The 20700-nt window shown below is 43.1% G+C and overlaps 1 protein-coding gene across 2 annotated transcripts; it reads right to left on the reverse strand.

Moving 5' to 3' along the window:
* Nucleotides 1-148: 148 nt before the first annotated feature.
* LOC139548986 (glycerophosphodiester phosphodiesterase domain-containing protein 5-like) lies at nucleotides 149-20457 on the reverse strand. Of its 2 annotated transcripts, none has more exons than XM_071359125.1 (16): nucleotides 19989-20457; nucleotides 10120-10396; nucleotides 9217-9320; nucleotides 8728-8821; nucleotides 8188-8247; nucleotides 7747-7845; nucleotides 7561-7654; nucleotides 7000-7142; nucleotides 5526-5608; nucleotides 4983-5133; nucleotides 4383-4607; nucleotides 3506-3663; nucleotides 3150-3297; nucleotides 2717-2799; nucleotides 2423-2502; nucleotides 149-1815 (listed from the first exon to the last, which is right to left on the reverse strand). In XM_071359125.1, exons 2-16 carry the CDS (start codon nucleotides 10300-10302, stop codon nucleotides 1712-1714), a joined length of 1809 nt encoding a protein of 602 aa, XP_071215226.1. In that variant the 5' UTR covers nucleotides 10303-10396; nucleotides 19989-20457; the 3' UTR covers nucleotides 149-1711. The 2 variants fall into 2 exon arrangements, with proteins under 2 accessions (XP_071215226.1, XP_071215144.1); XM_071359043.1 differs by having other exon boundaries at nucleotides 7000-7145.
* Nucleotides 20458-20700: the final 243 nt, after the last annotated feature.

Here is a 20700-nt window from a genome sequence, read left to right on the forward strand (position 1 = left end):
GGATTAGCAGGGCCTCTTATTTTCTTGCATGAGAATTGTTAGGCACTTTGCAAATCTCACACTAAGGAACGCAAATATGTCTATCACAGAATGGGAATTTAACAAAATGACTACATTGAAACGTTTAGACAATAAAATTACAAATTGGCATGTTTGAAAATTGTCTTTTAATATGATATGTCATCCTGTTACAATCGGAAGAGTAACTAAAACAACATACAGCTCTTAAATGTCTCTAAAACAGATAGAAGTAGAACGAAGACAATCTTACGACCAAGAGAACATTACAGGTGTCATACGTAGATGACAAATCAGACTAGTACTGTATCTATACTGTGATTCTTTGGCTGAACAGACTTTTCTTTTGTAGGTATTCCTAAGGCTTTGTACGGTGGCTTTTAAAAGCTACTTTGCCCTTTAGGACCACCGTAGCTTTGTGATGAGCTACTCATCAATATGTCGTCAGTCATAAAGGAATCTAACAGGTTTAATAGTAATTATTAGAAAAAACATTCTCTCAGCTACCAGAGCTGAAGTTGGCATTATTCACATAGATTAGACAACAATGCAGAGTAAAGCTGAGGCAGAATCAACTGTAGGGAGATGTAAGAGTTCTGCTATAATCTGGCCAAAAGGACTAAACATTGTATAACATTTGTTTTTTTAATCCTTACCAGAAGGATTTTCATTTGTGTTGAAAAGACTAAACAAATTGGTTAAAAACAATGAACTCAATATGGACCATGGAAATACACAATCTAATTGTTCTCAGTAGGTCACTGTTTATGTTGTTGCAGTGATTATACAGTATGTTGCAAGGTTCTCTGGGTGTCACCTCATTAACGCTGCCTAATGCTCTAAAAGTGATAAGTGCTTATAAACGTAGACTACAATCAAACACATTCATTTATCTCCAGAAATAAACATAGAATCATCGTGTCATATTCAAACCTGGATTCTAATAGTATTCATTTTTCTTTGAAATACTTTGACCATTTGATTGGAGTGCCAGATCCCAGATGGGTGGAGTTTGCACTTTTGTGACTACTTCATTAGTTCCCTAAATGCCAGGAAAGCTCAATCAAGCACACAGCATAAGTATTCGAAAGAAAACAAACACGTACTAATTGAACTCCAGTCTGGTCATATACACACATCTTATCGACCACTACTCTCACACACTAAGGAAATGGTAAAGTGTTTGTAATTCACGTAACTCAACACTGCGGTGGCTGCTGAAATGGAAAGGAACTCATGGAGGGCAAAATATATTGAGAATATCTACAGCGGAAGGTCTATTTTCTTCTTATATTAATGCAGTGAGTAATCCATTTCCATGGGCCTGGTTCAATAGTGTAGTCATCTCTTCCCAGCATCAGAGGGTGTCTGTAGTGTGAAGAGTTGGTTATGGTCCTTGAGGCTGTGTGAGCTTTAATCTGGGATTTACGGATTCATTTCTATGCAATGAAATCATTTCTGCAAGTGACACATCAACATCAGTGCCACTTACAGCTCAGATAGGCCTCACATCATTGAACTATTTCTCATTCTCACTAAAAGTTACAGGGGTTGACAGGTTGAGCTCCCGGGTTACCAGGTTGGGTCCTGGTGAGATGCCAGGTTGGGCCCAGGGGTGTTGCCAGGGTGAGAGTGAGGGGGAGGAATGGTTTGTTTGAACTGAGCCTCGCAGAGGAGATTGGTTGGTTGGTTCTCAGTGCTCTGAGACGGTTGCCAGGTTAGGCTCAGTGGCTAGAGGGCTTCCAGCAGGCTCTCCCAGGATGTTGACACTGGAGACGGACCACACATCACTCATCTCTGTCAGGGGGATGAGGTTAGCGGTTAGGGGTTGACAAAGGTCATTATCATTCATATGTAATAATGATTAAGTAATACATGTAATACATTGTCTTTTTCATTTCAACCCATCTCTGTTCTAAGCCTATATAGCAGGGTTCCCCAACTGGCGACCCGCAGGCGGAATTTGGCCCACGAGTGATTTTTATTTGTCCCCCCCAAGTTTTCTGAGCAAAAATAATAATAGTAATTCATTTATTTTTATTGATGGACATAAAAGACTGTAAAATCACCAGCAAATCAACTCCAAGTGATTTGAATTCCCACGCATAATAGAGAGATATAAGCTATGTCATATACAAATGTAAGCAAGGTTTAAAAGTATTTTGTGTTATTATATATGTTTGCAAATTGACCGCAAGAAGCCCAGTCTACAAATTATTTGTAATTATGTTCCGGCCCCCTGACCATCCTCTCAAGCAAAAAAAATCAGCCAGCGGCTGAATATAATTGATGTTCCCTGCTATATAGGGTTAGTGTGCGTGTGTGTGTACATGTATCTCATATGTTACCAAAGCTAGCCATGGAGCAAAGACTGGGTATCTCCTACCGACACCCTCTAACTCACCTGTCCTGAACTTGCTGTAGGTGCCGTGTTCTAGTGTGGGTTTGCTGCCCGAACAGAAAGCCAAGCCTCGTTCTCGCCACCTGTCACCAACACAGTTACAGTCATCACTACAAGCAGTGACACGACAGGAAGGGACACTACAGGAAGTGGCATCACCGTTATATCCAAAACATACCGATCTTCACCCGAAGCTTAAATTTCAATCACATAACCAATCTACGTTTTTTTATGTAGGCATATTAAAAGGCACCTTATGACAACCCTTGCTCTCTGTATTCTGGTGGGCTCACTCACCAGTGGAAGATGAAGATGATGAGGATGAGGATGAAGGACACCACGTCGGTGAGGACCCACATCAGATTGTACTCATCTGGAGTCTGAGAAAGAAAGACAGACAACCATCGTCTCTAGGTGTATTACTTTCACCAATCCAAATCATTTTAGATCTGTGATACTTCGAGGAAGGTAGGATATAGGCTGCATTTGGGCCCTTTATCCCAATAATCAGTCCTTTCTCTCAAAGTGTGCACTTGTTCACTTCCCTTCGTGGATATGAAAGAAAATTACCAGTATAAAATACCAGTATGATGGATACTCCCTCTAGCTCATACCTACACCAAAATACAATGTTTTTACATTTGTGGAGAGTAGTAAACAAGTGCACACTTCTTGTGAAAAGATAGATTATTGGGATGCAGAAGTATTTGTCCCAGGTTGTTTTTCTCACCATGAGGAACAGGGGTCTGGTGAGTTTGTTGAGGAGCTGTGGGGAATTGGTGGTGACAGACTGAGCACCGGAGCACCAGGCCAGAGAGTAGAGCCACGGCTGGCTGATCACATACAGGTTGGTGCTGATGTTAGCCGCCGCATACTCACTGGGAGAGGCAACACACACACACACACACACACACACACACACACACACACACACACACACACACACACACACACACACACACACACACACACACACACACACACACACACACACACACACACACACACACACACACACACACACAGATAATGAACAAACACATAGCCAGTTAACGCACAGACATACACACACAAACACAGACACACCTGATCATCTCTGTAGACATGGAGCTGTAGTGCAGGTTGAGTTGGACGATGTGGTTCTGCTGCAGCTCCTCCACTGGACCCCAGGACCCAGAGGTCTGCTGGAGGTCAGGATTCATCTTCTGCACCAGGCTCCGCAGGTCTGGGGGCAGCCACAGCACCTGACACACACATTCACACAGAGAACACACACACACACACAGACTAGAGGTCTTTACGGATCCACCTGTACCCGAATACCTGAGACCCGATCCGAGACCCGAGCGGGATCGGATCTAGAATTAGAAAACATTTCACGGGTCTGGGTCAGATCTCCTGTGATTGTCACAGGTCTCGAGTAGGTGTAATTTTAACTGACTATCCCGGAAGGACCCATATAGATCAGAACGCGACTGCTGCAGTAGAGAGAGAGAGAAATTGTATAATTTATGCTACTGCTCTTTGCTTTTCACGAGAGTGCCGCTTGTAGCTTGTTGTTGTTCTTGGCCAATCATAAGTCATCAAAGAGGCAATAGGCTACAGTCATAGAGCCTCCGTGTGGGGCAAAAGTTATATAAAAGTCTATACGGAATGGTTCTAGTTTTCCCCAAGTTTGTTTGGACCGAGTCTCTATATTGTCAACATTTATTTATGCATATCAGTCCAGATGGGAAAGCCCCAGGTCCATTTCGGAACGGGTCCAACTTTTTGGACCGTGAAGGCCCCTAACACTGACACATAGTGAATAAGTTTCCCCTAGGTGCAGATCTAGGATCAGCTTCCCATCCCCCAATCATAACCTTAACCATTAGTGAGGAAAATGCTAAACTGACCCAAGATCAGCACCTAGGGGCAACTTCACCCTACGTCTCTTTATAACATCGTCCCACAGTGCCCTCACCTGGTGTGAGTGGATGGAGGACTCGTTCTGGATGACCTCGAGGGTGCGTGTGATCCAGGTGTCCCTGTAGGGGTGGCCCCGAGGGGGGCGGTAGAGGTCAAAGATCACCTGTTTGCCCCTCTGGGCTGCCAGTTCCAGGATGTCCCTGAGGGTGCACACGGACTGGTTCTGTGCCTGTGCCCGGTCCTCGGCGCCCAGAGACCAGGCCGTGCCGAACGGGTCGCGCTGCAGAACCACCAGGGGTAGAGAGACAGTCAGTATACGGAATGCTTTGGCATCATTGCAAATCATATTGCATGGCGCAATGCAGGGGACAATGTAATATCACATTGTATTCCATAAAGTCGTTGGTTGTCCAATTGGAGTTGAGCAATCAATAACCTCCCGACCCCCATCAATAGTACTTTGGTGTAGTGACAAAATGTCTATCTTCACTATCCATCATCTTATTATGTTGCCGTAACTACTTCCATTGGTATCCCATCATACCATGTCCATGAAGCGAAATGATCATGATCTTTATTAAAAAGCAGTTCAAGACTAGGCTTATTTTACGTGACCCTGAGTCTTCCTGAGGTACGGCGGCGGTTGGTGACTCACATAGAGGAACCAGTCCCCGGCGTTGAGGGTCTCCAGCTCCCCCCAGGTGAACATGGCCGCAGGGGCATCCGTCCGGTTGGGGAACACCTTCTGCACGTTGGTAGTCCTCCTCAGGGTGCGGTCGTGCATCAGGAAGGGCACCCCGTCGTAGCTATGGCAACGAGAGGAGGACATGGCAGTTACTGAGTTGATGGTTATGGCGTTGACCATTGCAGAGTTGACAGTTACAGAGTTGACTGAAGTGCATCACGATAACTCCGTCAGAGACCCAGGTCCTTTATCAATCTATCTATAATTTATTCAGGTATGTCAAAGTCTCCTTCAATAAATGTTTTACTCCAATAAAAATGCCCAGGACAAACATGGGAAAGAACCTGATGGCAATGGCTTGTTGATGATATGAGCTCACCAGCTATGTTGAGTTAACCTTGCATAGCAAGCTTGTTTCATAATACCCACGACTGGTGAGATAGACTAATGTTGGGACATGCTTAGGTACACAAGATGGACAGGGTGTGAGGAGGGTTGACAACCACCACTGACCTGATGGTGACGTCAGTCTCCAGACCTTCCCCACCAGCCTCCACTGCCTTCTCAAAGGACATGAGTGTGTTCTCTGGAGCAAGCTGAGATTTAATACACATAAACATGATTCTAACATAGTTATCCTAAACAGGGGCGCTACCAGCACAGATGATAAATAGCAGGCATAAACATCAGTTCAGCAAACTAGCGACCCGGTCACTTCCTGATATGGTCATAGCCACATTCAACATGACCGCTTGTTAGCATGTTAGCCTTTGTAGTTTTAACGCTGATGCTAACTTGCCCTTACTGTCCATACTACTGTGTGTTATTATCTATAGCCTTAGGCCTACTAGCCTGTGGCCTGCTAGCTCCCCGTACATGTTGTATACTATGCTAGTCACTAATTTAATCTTGTTTTATATTGCCTATGCTATTCTAGCCCTTACTACAGTATGCTACCATTTGTCCTATGTAGCCTGTTCGTCTGCATTACTGCTTTGTAGCATGTTAGCTTACTAACCCCTGTGTATTACTGTATATTTATTACCAGCCAATAATATTACCTTGCTAGCACCGCTAACGCTACTACAACCATTACTATTGTGTACTAACCCATTGCTATGCCATTGCTGATGTGTATATATTGCATCACTGCTATTACTATTGTATAGCCAATACTGCCATCACTCTGTTGTAATATATTGTAGTGACCAGACAAGATCATAAAGGAACAATAATCCAGACAGAGGGTTGAGTTTACGAATTTATGGTTTATTAACCCAACTTTACACAGGCTACTGTTTGGCCGTAGCCCACGCCAAATAAACGAAAGGATACCCCACAAGCCAACCGTGACCTTCTCTTGTGAAGCCCAGACGTAAGAGAGAGAACAATGGCTAAACCTGGTCTTAACTTCCAATGCTCCATCCCCCTGCCCAACCCCCCTCCACGCCACACCGCCAAACACCAGGATGCCCGGCATCAGAACATTCCAGGCATCCCCGTGATTGGCAGATAGCAGGTTGATTGGCATGTCAGTGGTAACACTGGTAAGTACAACACAACCCACTAATAGCCTACCACATAACACACCGCTGTCTGTGCGGGTCGCTACAATATATTCGCTGTTCCTTCTGTCGTACAGAAAACCACTATACACTATCATTACAGCTAGTCTCCTCTTCTTGCTTGCTGTGTGGCTGTCCGTTCGGTGTGGCATTAAAGTGTGAGTTTATCCCTGTCTCCTGGTAGGCATTATCAGTCCTCTTACCGGGACTCTGGGACAATTGCACCTATCGAAACCGACACCTCTATCGGAGACCACCACATGGTGGCGCTCTTTTTCAACTACTACTACCAACACAATGTCACTGCTATGTTGTTCAATGTTATGTAACTTGTATAAATAGTCGTTTCCAGCCAGTTCATTTTGAAAATAGTTGATACGAATGGGTTGGCATTAATGTTATTGCTGACCAGGCCTACCCACCATGGGTGCCCCTCTGTGCCCGATTAGGGCTGGAGCGGGGCCCAGAGCACCCTCTTTTTTGAGGCAGGGTGAGTACATGCCCAGGGGCACCAAGTAGAGGGCACACAGAACCGCCAGGTACAGCCCCATGATGAGCGTCCGCCCTACTGGAACACACACACACGGTTTATTATGGGGTACAGATATCTATTTCTGGTTGATTCATTTCCTTAAGACCAAAGAAATGACACCAGAATACACATTTTGTAAAACAAATAATTCAAATCAAACAAAACATGAATATCTACCGCTGTATTGACTATATGCAGACATATCATACGTTTGAAATCATAGGAGGCTGGTGGAAGGAGCTATAGGTACCATTCCATTGATTCCATTCAAGCCATTACAATGAGCCCGTCCTCCTATAGCTCCTCCCAGCCTCCTCTGATTGAGATAGAAAACCTCCCTGAAGTTTCCGTCCTTGCCCTAGGTATGATGTCAGTATTTGCCTAATTCTACTCTGTAATTTGCATATTATTTATACAGCTGCTCAAACATGCCCCACCTACTCAGTCTCACCTTTCTTATTAATGCGGAAGAAATGTAAGGCTATTGGCCAGGATAGCAGTGTCATCAACAAGACTCCTCCCACATGCAAATATGGCGCAGTCACCTATTCAAAACAAACAAATTGCAGAAGGTGTGGGAAAGACAGAGAATAAAGAGATAGGGATGACTATAAAGATGAAAGAAGGGAGGCCCCACCTGGAAAGAGAGGAGGAGAGTGGTCCACTCTTTGCTCCATAGGTCAGACAGAACTGCTGTGGCCACAATGGAGAAGGCTAGAGTCACCAGGATGCCAATCTGGCAACACACCCAGAATTAGGACAACATACAACCATTAGCACCATACCATATTCACACTACTGAGCACTTCATTCACCTAACTTTGAACTGAGCTGAGCACAATTAATGTTCACTTATTTTTTCAGGATCTATCCATAAATCTGCAGCATTCAGCAGTAATTTGAAGTTTTCTTATACCAGGCAGTCAGCAATTTCTTCTAGGTAAAATCATTAATTTAATCTTGTCACAGAAGAATGGATGGGATGATTATACAACTTATGGGCTATAAGGACAAAGTGATGGATAGGCCACATGAGGTAGAGAAGTAGGCAGGAAGTTCAAAGGAGCGAGGACGTTACCTTGTGGCCCCAGTATAGGTACAGCTTCTGTCCCTCTGACAGCAGACACACAGCCAACAGCTACAACTCAAACCACACATACCTCATATCAGACAGATGCCAAACCACTCCTCAAACATAAAACCACACAAATACACCCCTCAAACAAAAAAAAACACACAAATACACCCCTCAAACAAAAAAAACACACAAATACACCCCTCAAACAAAAAAAACCACACAAATACACCCCTCAAACAAAAAAACCCACACAAATACACCCCTCAAACAAAAAAAAACACACAAATACACCCCTCAAACAAAAAAACACACATATACACCCCTCAAACAAAAAAAAACACACAAATACACCCCTCAAACAAAAAAAACACACAAATACACCCCTCAAACAAAAAACCCACACAAATACACCCCTCAAACAAACAAAAAACACACAAATACACCCCTCAAACAAAAAAACACACATATACACCCCTCAAACAAACAAAAAACACACAAATACACCCCTCAAACAAAAAAACACACAAATACACCCCTCACCAGCAGCAGAGTGACGTAGCTGAAGAAGGCGGCAGCGATGACCAGCAACACCACAGACCAGGGGAACCAGAATCCTAGGTTCCCAAAGTTAAACCTGGAAAGGCGAGAAAAGGGGAAGAAAGCAAGAGCGAGAGAGGGGAGAGAGAGGATGACAAGAGTTGAGAGAGAAAATGTGTGTGTGTGTGTGTGTGTGTGTGTGTGTGTGTGTGTGTGTGTGTGTGTGTGTGTGTGTGTGTGTGTGTGTGTGTGGTGTGTGTGTGTGTGTCACACGAGAGTGCGAAAGCAAGAGCCACACAGAAAGAAAGCAGAGTGCAGCAGTTAACAGTCAGCACCAGAGACACTAGTCGTGACTATACAGTATGGTAATGTTGTTAGTGTGTGTGTGTATAATGTCTGTGTGTGTGCCCTTGAGTATTTATATATTTGCGTGCTTGTTAATAAAGTACTTAGATGTGTGTATACATTACGAATACATACTAGCACACCTACCAGTCAAAATCATTATAGTCATTCTGAGCTTCACTCCAGAAGTAGAGGAAGACCAGCGTGAGACAGAAAGTCATGATGAGGAGAGCAAAGCTGACACACTCCAACTGCAGGATCGAGAAACACAATAAGTCCCACAGACTTCATATCAAATTCATAACCCATATATACTGTTGGCCTGAAAATGTACACTACCAAGAATTTAACAGAGATTGGGATTGGACCGACAACATTTTGGTTGCAAGGCAGCGATTTAGGACAGAGCCAAAACCTCCTCCACACTGATCACTTCTCTTTGTATGTTTGACCCCAACACGAGGTAAACAACTCAAGTCTGGGCTACCATTTTTCAATGATTAGAATGTCACACAGCAAGTTGTTGTTTTGCAGCATTGAAGAATCTTACAAAACATAGAAGCATGCTAGTCTTTCACGGGGCTGGGAAATTCAAAACGTGTGAATGTGCATTCGAAGGTATTCAGACGCCTTCAAATTTAATTTTTTTTTAATCCATTTTAGAATAAGGATGTAACGTAACAAAATGTGGAAAAAGGGAAGGGTTCTGAATACTTTCCGCACTCACTGTATGTATTTATACCCTAGAATGCTTTCCATACAGTTTACGACGTGCCCGTTGAACTCTGAGGAGAGGGAGGAATGCGAGGAAAAAGCTCCTCATTGGCTTAACAATGATTGTAAAACCGTGACAGTACAAATGATGTAAGCAATGCTAGAGAGAGATATCGACAGCGAGAAAAGAAAGAAAGAGAGTGTGTGTTTGACTCACATTGTGAGGCTGGGGGTGTGTGAGAGAGAGTACATTGTTGTAGTGTGTGTGAGTATAGTCTCTGCTCTGTCAAGGTTATTAAACCACCCTGTAAAACCACAGTCCCTGACTTCTCTAACCTTGCTGCAGCAGCAGTCTCCCGGTGTGGCGCGGGTCCTCTGGTAGCGTCTCCATTGACAGCCGTAGAGGCCGGCCAGGCACGAGACATAGGGCTGGTGCTCGTAGCGCTGTAGCAGCCGCCGGCGCACCACACGCAGCTTCCCCAGCTTGAGCTTGGACAGGGTGGTCGGAGAGGGGCCCATGGCTCACACACACAGCGCCATCACACACCAGAGAGAGAGAGAGAGAGAAGAGGAAGAGGTGGAAGAAGTGGATGGGTGAGAGGAGCGTAAGGAGCTTGGAATGGGAAGGGAGAGAGTAAATGGAGAAATAGTGTTAATATTGTAGTGGCCTTAACCCAAGCCCACATAGAGATTTTGTCAAAGGGTTCGGATTTCACAAGGTCCTGGGTTCATCACAAAGGTAAAGATAGTGGAGAAGGACAATAGGTAAAAGGAAGTCAAGTCTAACCTTAACCCTGGCCCCCAAACAATACACAACTGCTGTAGGCCTAGATAATGAATTATAAAACCATACTAGGTAGGTGATTACAGGCTAGATAAAGGACAAGTCCCATTCTGACACATATCTTCATTTTCACAATAATACATTTTGGGATGGTGATTGTTATGTTCTATTAATTACTGATGTCCCCTTTAAGAACGGAGCACAATTGATCATGTGCTGTGTTATTCTTTACTAACTAGCTTTAGTAATGTGAGGCTCCAGTTCACTTCCATGTATTCAGAGTCTTTCTTATTATATCCATTAGTAATAAGAGCTAAGACATTACAGCGACAGTCTCTGAATATGGGATTTCTCTCTTAGGGATTCCCAACTCGCTAACTTCTATCTTGATTGGTGGGCTAGTGTGCTTCTACAGGAAAGTATTCAGACCCCTTGATTTTTCCACATTTTGTTACGTTACAGCCTTATTCTAAAAATGATTGAACTATTTTTTTTGCTCTCCTCATCAATCTACACACAATACCCCATAACGACAATGCAAAAACAGGTTTTTAGATTTTTTGCAAATTTATTACAAATAAAAAACTGAAATCACATTTACATAAGTATTCAGAACCTTTACTCAGTACTTTGTTGAAGCACCTTTGGCAGTGATTACAGCCTTGAGTCTTCTTGGGTATGACGCTACAAGCTTAGCACACCTGTATTTGGGGAGTTTCTCCCATTCTTCTCTGCAGATCCTCCCAAGCTCTGTCAGGTTGGATGAGGAGCGTCGCTGCACAGCTATTTTCAGGTCTCTCCAGAGATATTCGATCGGGTTCAAGTCCGGGCTCTGGCTGGGCCACTCAAAGACATTCAGAGACTTGTCCCGAAGCCACACCTACATTGTCTTGGCTGTGTGCTTAGGGTTGTTGTCCTGTTGGAGGGTGAACCTTCGCCCCAGCCTGAGGTCTTGAGCTCTTTTCATCAAGAACCTTTCTGTAATTTGCTCCGTTCATCTTTCCCTTGATCCTGACTAGTCTCCCAGTCCCTGCCGCTGAAAAACATCCTGACAGCATGATGCTGCCACCACCATGCTTCACTGCAGGGAGGGTGCCAGGTTTCCTCCAGACGTGACGCTTGGCATTCAGGCCAAAGAGTACAATCTTGGTTTCATCAGACAAGAGAATCTTGTTTCTCATGGTCTGAGAGTCCTTTAGGTGCCTTTTGGCAAACTCCAAGAATGCTGTCATGTGCCTTTTACTGAGGAGTGGCTTCCTTCTGGCCACTACCATAAAGGCCTGATTGGTGGAGTGCTGCAGAGATGGTGGTCCTTCTGGAAGGTTCTCCCATCTCACATCTCCACAGAGGAACTCTGGAGCTCTATCAGAGTGACCATCAGGTTCTTGGTCACCTCCCTGAACAAGGCCCTTCTCCTCCGATTGCTCAGTTCGGCCACGCAGCCAGCTCTAGGAAGAGTCTTGGTGGTTCCAAACTTCTTCCATTTAAGAATGATGAAGGCCACTGTATTCTTGGGGACATTCAACGCTGTAGACATTTTTTGGAACTTTTCCCCAGATCTGTGCCTCGACACAATCATTCGACCTCATGGCTGATTTTTGCTCTGACTGTGGGACCTTATATAGACAGGTGTGTGCCGTTTCAAATCATGTCCATTCAATTGAAGTTACCACAGGTGGACTCCAATCAAGTGGTAGAAACATCTCAAGGATTATCAATGGAAACATGATGCACCTGAGCTCAATTTCGAGTAAGGTGATCATTATCTGACAACCAATGACATTATACACTATGATGAAAATTACTGAACATTTTCTATGCTCTTAGCCTGTAGGCTGCAGCCGCCTTGATGTACAGTGCCTTCAGGAAGTATTCATACCCCTTGACTTATTCCACATTTTTTTGTGGTACAGTCTGAATGCAAAATGGATAAAATATATTTTTTGGGGAAAATGTATTGAAAATTAAATACAGAAATATCTAATTTACATAAGTACTCACACCCCTGACCCAATACTTTGAAGAAGCACCATTGTCAGGGATTACAACAGTGAGTTGAATAACAGACTGGAAGCTTCAAAAGGAGGATGGTGCTTGGAATCATTGTTCTTCCTCTGTCAACCACGGTTACCTGCAAGGAAACATGTGCCGTCATCATTGCTTTGCACAAAAAGGGCTTCACAGGAAAGGATATTGCTGCCAGTAAGATTGCACCTAAATCAACCATTTATCGGATCATCAAGAACTTCAAGGAGAGCGGTTCAATTGTTGTGAAGAAGGCTTCAGGGCGCCAAAGAAAGTCCAGCAAGTGCAAATGTAACAGTTTCACTTTAGTTCGTCCCCTCGCCCCGACACGGGCGCGAACCAGGGACCTTCTGCACACATCAACAACAGTCACCCACGAAGCGTTGTTACCCATCGCTCCACAAAAGCCGCAGCCCTTGCAGAGCAAGGGGAAACCCTACTTCAAGTCTCAGAGCAAGTGACGTAACCGTTTGAAACGCTATTAGCGCGTACCCGCTAACTAGCTAGCCATTTCACATCCGTTACACCAAGACCGTCTCCTAAAGTTGATTCAGCTGCGGGATCGGGGCACCACCAGTACAGAGCTTGCTCAGGAATGGCAGCAGGCAGGTGTGAGTGCATCTGCACGCACAGTGAGGCGAAGACTTTTGGAGGATGGCCTGGTGTCAAGAAGGGCAGCAAAGAAGCCACTTCTCTCCAGGAAAAACATCAGGGACAGACTGATATTCTGCAAAAGGTACAGGGATTGGACTGCTGAGGACTGGGGTAAAGTCATTTTCTCTGATGAATCCCCTTTCCGATTGTTTGGGGCATCCAGAAAAAAGCTTGTCGGGAGAAGACAAGGTGAGCGCTACCATCAGTCCTGTGTCATGCCAACAGTAAAGCATCCTGAGACCATTCATGTGTGGGGTTGCTTCTCAGCCAAGGGAGTTGGCTCACTCGTGGTTTTGCCAAAGAACACAGCCATGAATAAAGAATGGTACCAACACATCCTCCGAGATCAACTTCTCCCAACCATCCAGGAACAGTTTGGTGACGAACAATGCCTTTTCCAGCATGATGGAGCACCTTGCCATAAGGCAAAAGTGATAACTAAGTCAATATATAAACATCGATATTTTGGGTCCATGGCCAGGAAACTCCCCAGAACTTAATCCCATTGAGAACTTGTGGTCAATCCTCAAGAGGTGGGTGGACAAACAAAAACCCACAAATTCTGACAAACTCCAAGCATTGATTATGCAAGAATGGGCTGCCATCAGTCAGGATGTGGCCCAGAAGTTAATTGACAGCATGCCAGGGCAGATTGCAGAGGTCTTGAAAAAGAAGGATCAACACTGCAAATATTGACTCTTTGCGTCAACTTAATGTAATTGTCAATAAAAGCCTTTGACACTGATGAAATGCTTGTAATTATACTTCAGTATTCCATAGTAACATCTGACAAAAATATCTAAAGACACTGAAGCAGCAAACTTTGTGAATTTTTCTTTTGGCCACGACTGTACACTACCGAAATCTCCTTGTTTTTGAAAGAAAAGCTAATTTTTTGTCCATTAAAATAACATCAAATTGATCAAAAATACAGTGTAGACATTGTTTATGTTGTAAATGACTATTGTAGCTGGAAACAGCATATTTTTTATGGAATATCTACATAGGCGTACAGAGGCCCATTATTATCCAATGGCACGTTGTGTTAGCTAATCCAAGTTTATACTTTTTAAAGGCTAATTGATCATTAGAAACCCCAGCTGGCACAGCTGAAAACTGTTGTCCTGATTAAAGAAGCAATAAAACTGGCCTTCTTTAGACTAGTTGAGTATCTGGAGCATCAGCATTTGTGGGTTCGATTACATGGCCAGAAACAAAGAACTTTCTTCTGAAACTCGTCAGTCTATTCTTGTTCTGAGAAATGAAGGCTATTCCATGCGAGACATTTCCAAGAAACTGAAGATAACGTACAACGCTGTATAATACTCCCTTCACAGAACAACGTAAATTGGCTCTAACCAGAATAGGAAGAGGAGTGGGAGGCCCCGGTGCACAACTGAGCAAGAGGACAAGTACATTAGAGTGTCTAGTTTGAGAAACAGACGCCTCACAAGTCCTCAACTGGCAGCTTCATTAAATAGTACCCGCAAAACACCAGTCTCAATGTCAACAGTGAAGAGGCGACTCTGGGATGCTGGACTTCCAGGCAGAGTTGCAAAGAAAAAGCCATATCTCTGTCCAGTGTCTGTGGTCTTTTGCCCATCTTAATCTTTTATTTTTATTGGCCAGTCTGAGACATGGCTTTTTCTTTGCAACTCTGCCTAGAAGTCTAGCATTTCTTCTCTTACATCTGCAAGCAGAGTCTGAACATCAGAAAGGATGGCATTGTCTCCCTCAATCCGTGCAATGGCTACTGCTATAGGTTTCAGTAGTTTCAGGCTGCTTCCCACTCTCTCCCAAAATACATCATCCAGGAGGATGCTCTTGATGGGGCTGTCCATATCTGCAGACTGTGATATGGCCATTTCTTTGAGAGACTGCTTCCCCTCCAGGAGACTGTCAAACAGGTTGACAACACCACCCCAACGGGTGTTGCTGGGCAGCTTCAATGTGGTGCTCTTGTTCTTCTCACTTTGCTTGGTGAGGTAGATTGCTGGTACACTCAGTTTTCACAATTCCTGACATTTAATCCTAGTAAAGATTCCCTGTCTTAAGTCAGTTAGGATCACCACTTTATTGATAGTGTTCTACGGCTTGCAAGCCTCCCACTTTTTCCTCCTAACATAACGATGGTCATTATGGCCAAACAGTTCTATTTTTGTTTCATCAGAGCAGAGGACATTTCTCCAAAAAGTACGATCTTTGTCCCCATGTGTAGTTGCAAACCATAGCCTGGCTTTTTTGTGGCGGTTTTGGAGCAGTGGCTTCTTTGCTGAGCGGCCTTTCAGGTTATGTCGATATAGGACTCGTTTTACTGTGGATATAAATTGTAACGGCTGTCGTCTTCCTCCTCCTCGGACGAGGAGAGGCGAGAAGGATCAGACCAATATGCGGAGTGATTTGCGTTCATGATGATTTATTATAACGAAACAATCCAGAACACTTACAAATACAAAAACAACAAACGTGACAAAACCGAAAACAGTCCCGTGTGGCACGAACACTAACACGAGATACAACCACCCACAAACACGTGAACCCCGGCTGCCTAAGTATGATTCTCAATCAGGGACAACGATTTACAGCTGCCTCTGATTGAGAATCATACCCGGCCGAACACAAACAACCCGACATAGAAAAATAACACAGACAACCCACCCCAACTCACGCCCTGACCAACTAAATACATACAAGAAAAAGGAAAAACAGGTCAGGAACGTGACATAAATACTTTTGTACCTGTTTCCTCCAGCATCTTCACAAGGTCCTTTGCTGTTGTTCTGGGATTGATTTGCACTTTTCGCATCAAAGTATGTTCATCTCTAGGAGACAAATTGCTCCCAAGGATGACCAGACTTGTGGATGTCTAACATTTTTTTCTGAGGTCTTGGCTGATTTGTTTTGATTTTCCCATGATGTCAAGCAAAGAGGCACTGAGTTTGAAGGTAGACCTTGAAATACATCCACAGGTACACCTCCAATTGACACAACTTATGTCAATTAGCCTATCAGAAGCTTCTAAAGCCATGACATAATTGTCTGGAATTTTCCAAGCTGTTTTAAGGCACAGTCAACTTAGTGTATGTTAACTTCTGACCCACTGGAATTGTGATACAGTGAATTAGAAGTGAAATAATCTGTCTGTAAACAATTGTTGGAAAAATGACTTGTGACATGCACAAAGTAGATGTCCTAACCGACTATAGTTTGTTAACAAGACATTTGTGGAGTGGTTGAAAAACAAGTTTTAATGACTCCAACCTAAGTGTATGTAAACTTCCGACTTCAACTGTAGTTATTCGCTCCGCAAGGAAATCAAACAAGCAAAATACCGGTACAGGGACAAGGTGGAGTCGCAATTCAACAACTCAGACACGAGACGTATGTGGCAGGGTCTACAGAAAATCACGTACTTCGCCCCCCCTCTCCTTCTCAGTGGCTGACGTGAGTAAAACATTTACACTTGTTAACCCTAGCAAGGCTGCTGTCCCAAACAGCACCTATAGATGTGTCCTCAGAGCTTGCGCAGACCAGCTGGCTGGTGTGTTTACAGACATATTTAATCGTTCCCTATCTCAGTCTGTTGTCCCCACATGCTTCAAGATGGCTATCATTGTTCCTGTACCCAAGAAGGCAAAGATAACTGAACTAAATGACTACCGCCCCATAGCACTCACTACTGTCATCATGAAGTGCTTTGAGAGGCTAGTCAAGGATCATATCACCACCACCTTACCGGCCACCCTAGACCCACTTCTGTTTGCATACCACCCCAACAGGTCCACAGATGACGCAAATACCATCACACTTCACACTGCCCTATCCCATCTGGACAAAAAGAATACCTATGTAAGAATGCTGTTCATTGACTACAGCTCAGCATTCAACCCCATAGTACCCTCCAAGCTCATCATCAAGCTGGAGTCCCTGGGTCTCAACCCCTCCCTGTGCAACTGGGTACTGGACTTTCTGACGGGCCGTCCCCAGGTGGTGAAGGTAGGAAACAACATCTCCACTTTGCTGACCCTCAACACTGGGGCCCCACAAGGGTGTGTGCTCAGCCCTCTCCTGTACTCCCTGTTCACTCACGACTGCGTGGCCATGCACGCCTCCAACTCAATCATGAAGTTTGCAGATGACAAAACAGTAGTGGGCTTGATCACCAACAACAACGAGACAGCCTACAGGGAGGAGGTGAGTGCACTCGGAGTGTGGTGTCAGGAGAACAACCTCTCACTCAACAAAACAAAAGAGATGATCGTGGACTTCAGGAAACAGCAGAGGGAGCACCCGCCTATCCACATCGAAGGGACAGCAGTGGAGAAGGTGGAAAGTTTAAAGTTCCTGGGCGTACGCATCACAGACAAACTGAAATGGTCCACCCACACAGACAGTGTGGCGAAGAAGGCTGAAGAGGCTGAAGGCTGAAGAAATTTGGCCTGTCACCCAAAACCCTGACACACTTTTACAGATGCACAATCGAGAGCATCCTGTCGGGCTGTATCACAGCCTGGTACGGCAACTGCACCGCCCTCATCCGCAAGGCTCTTCAGAGGGAGGTGCTGTCTGCACAACGCATCACCGGGGGCAAACTACCTGCCCTCCATGAAACCTATAGCACCCAATGTCACAGGAAGGCCAAAAATATAATCAAGAACAACAACCACCCGAGCCACTGCCTCTTCACAACGCTACCATCCAGAAGGCGAGGTCAGTACAGGTGCATCAATGCTGGGACCGAGAGACTGAAAAACAGCTTCTATCTCAAGGCCATCAGAATGTTAAATAGCAATCACTAACTGGATGGACACTTTAATAAATGGATCACTAGTCACTTTAAACAATGCCACTTTAAATAATGCCACTTTAATAATGTTTACATATCTTACATTACTCATATCACATGTATATACTGTATTTTATACCATCTACTGCACCTTGCCTATGCCGCTCGGCCATCGCTCATCCATATACTTATATGTACATATTCTCATTCACCCCTTTAGATTTGTGTGTATTAGGTAGTTGTTGGGGAATTACTTGTTAGATATTACTGCACTGTTGGAACTATAAGCACAAGCATTTCGCTACACTCGCATTAACATCTGCTAACCATGTGTTTGTGACCAATCAAATTTGATTTGATTTGTTGCACTAAAAATGCAAACATTGATTTGAAATACAATTTAAGATTGTAAACATTGTATAACTTTATATAAACATTGTCTAACTTCAAATAGAACAAATTGCACTTGAAAGTGACATTTCTTTAAAGATATTGCAAATAAATGAATATTTTCACTTTTTTTCTGAGACAATCACTGAATTAGATTTCTTCATCTTTAAAAGCAATATTTGAGATTTTATGTATTTCTATCAAATCAAAACTGGAATTTCTACTCAAAGCAAAGGTTGTAAAAGTATACTAGACATGTATAGAATAAATCATACCTAGTTTGATGATTCTGTCATAATCAGTGAAAACGTTATTGATTTATACCGCTTTAAATGGCATTTTATTGATTTTCTGTATTTATATCAAATCAAAACTGAAATTTGTCCTCAAAACAAATGTAAAAGTATGCTAGACATTTATAGAATAAATCATACTTAGTTTGATGTTTCTGTGACAAACGGTGAATTAGTTATTTATACCACTTTAAATGGCATTTTATTGATTTTATGTATTTCGAAAAAATCTAAACTGGATTTTTTTCCTCACAACAAAGGTTGTAAAGGTATGCTATCTATTGATTAAAATAAATCATACCTAGTTTGATGTTTCTGTGACAAACAGTGAATTAGTTATTGATTTATTGTCACGCCCTGACCATAGAGAGCCATTGCTTGTCTATGGTGTAGTAGGTCAGGGTGTGACTAGGGGGTATTCTAGTTTATTATTTCTATGTTGTGTTCTAGTTAATTTTTTCTATGTTGGTGTTTTGTATGATTCCAATTAGAGGCAGCTGGTAATCGTTGTCTCTAATTGGGGATCATATTTAAGTAGCTTATTTTCCCACCTGTGTTTGTGGGATATTATTTTGTGTTTGTGCACCACGTAGTCACATTTCGTTGTTCGTTTATGGTTTTGTTTTGCTTAAGTTCCAATTGATAATAAAGATGTGGAACTCTACGTACGCTGCGCCTTGGTCCAGTTCTTACGACAACCGTGACATTTATACCACTTTAAATAGCATTTTATAGATTTTTATGTATTTCTATCAAATTAAAACTGGAATTTTCTTCAAAACAAAGGTTGTAAAAGTATGCTAGACATTTATAGAATAAATCATACATAGTTTTATGTTTCTGTAACAAACTGAATTAGTTATTGATTTATACTGGCTTTAAATGGCATTTTATGTATTTCTATCAAGTCAAAACTGGAATTTCTACTCAAAACAAACTGTGAATTAGTTATTGACTTTTACATTTTTTAATTGATTTTGGCGAATGTCTGTTGAATGTCTGCTGAATGTGTGAATATAAAACCAACTTTACCTCGGTCTATAACACGCCAAGACTTGCAGAAAATCGGAAATCCTCTAACATACTGACGAATTGCACACTGTCTGTTCAACGAACGAGCCAGATATAACAGCGTGTATCCTATATAACTGAAGTTCGTATGTTATGAATGTCCATATGTTATATTCAGTTCTCATAAATGACACACATGCATGCAGATATTATTCCATATCTAAATCCTTTATCTGACATTGTATACGTTTAAATAGCCTACCCCAGGAAAGGGTTCCGTTTGATTTCCCCCAAATCCTTGGCTTGATTTTCACTCCCGGGGAAGCCGCAGTGCGCAGTTCCTCTTCGCGGTTAACGAACACACACGACGAACACTTAGGATACCCTGTTATGTCTAATAGTAATCGACTGCCAACTGTTGCCAATGGAGATATTCTTTCGTGTACAGTCGAAGGCAATTCCTTTCTTCTGGACCTTCACGCTCACTGTCCTTCGATGTTGAATAATAATGGATACAATGACCGGTGTTGGATACAATATTGCAATTTCCCGAATCTGTACTCCTATCTCTTGAAAGTGGGTGTGGAGTATTATAGACTCTTAATTACGGACAATAATGCGAGTCTCAATATTCATTGACTATATTTCGTATGAAAAAAACGTAGATTGTGTGAGTGCCTTCAAGCGTGTATTGGGGAGGCAGGGGTTATGGAATGAAATTGTAATCGAGCTTTTCAGTCTTGTCTAACATAAGGGTTACAGCTGCAAAGTTACAGCTTTACTCTATGGCATAATCAACTTTCAAAATAAGAGTCCCTAAGGAGTATTACAAACTCTGCAACATTAGGGAAAAGGTGGACACACACCACACCACTCCAAAAGCAGGTTTCAGTGCTTCTTTTTGTTTATTGGCACTATGAATTCAGAACAATAGGCTAGTTTACAAAATAAATTAAACAATGAAATTGTAGCAA

This window comes from Salvelinus alpinus, chromosome 1 (assembly GCF_045679555.1).
Source record: "Salvelinus alpinus chromosome 1, SLU_Salpinus.1, whole genome shotgun sequence".
Taxonomy (NCBI): Eukaryota; Metazoa; Chordata; class Actinopteri; order Salmoniformes; family Salmonidae; genus Salvelinus; species Salvelinus alpinus.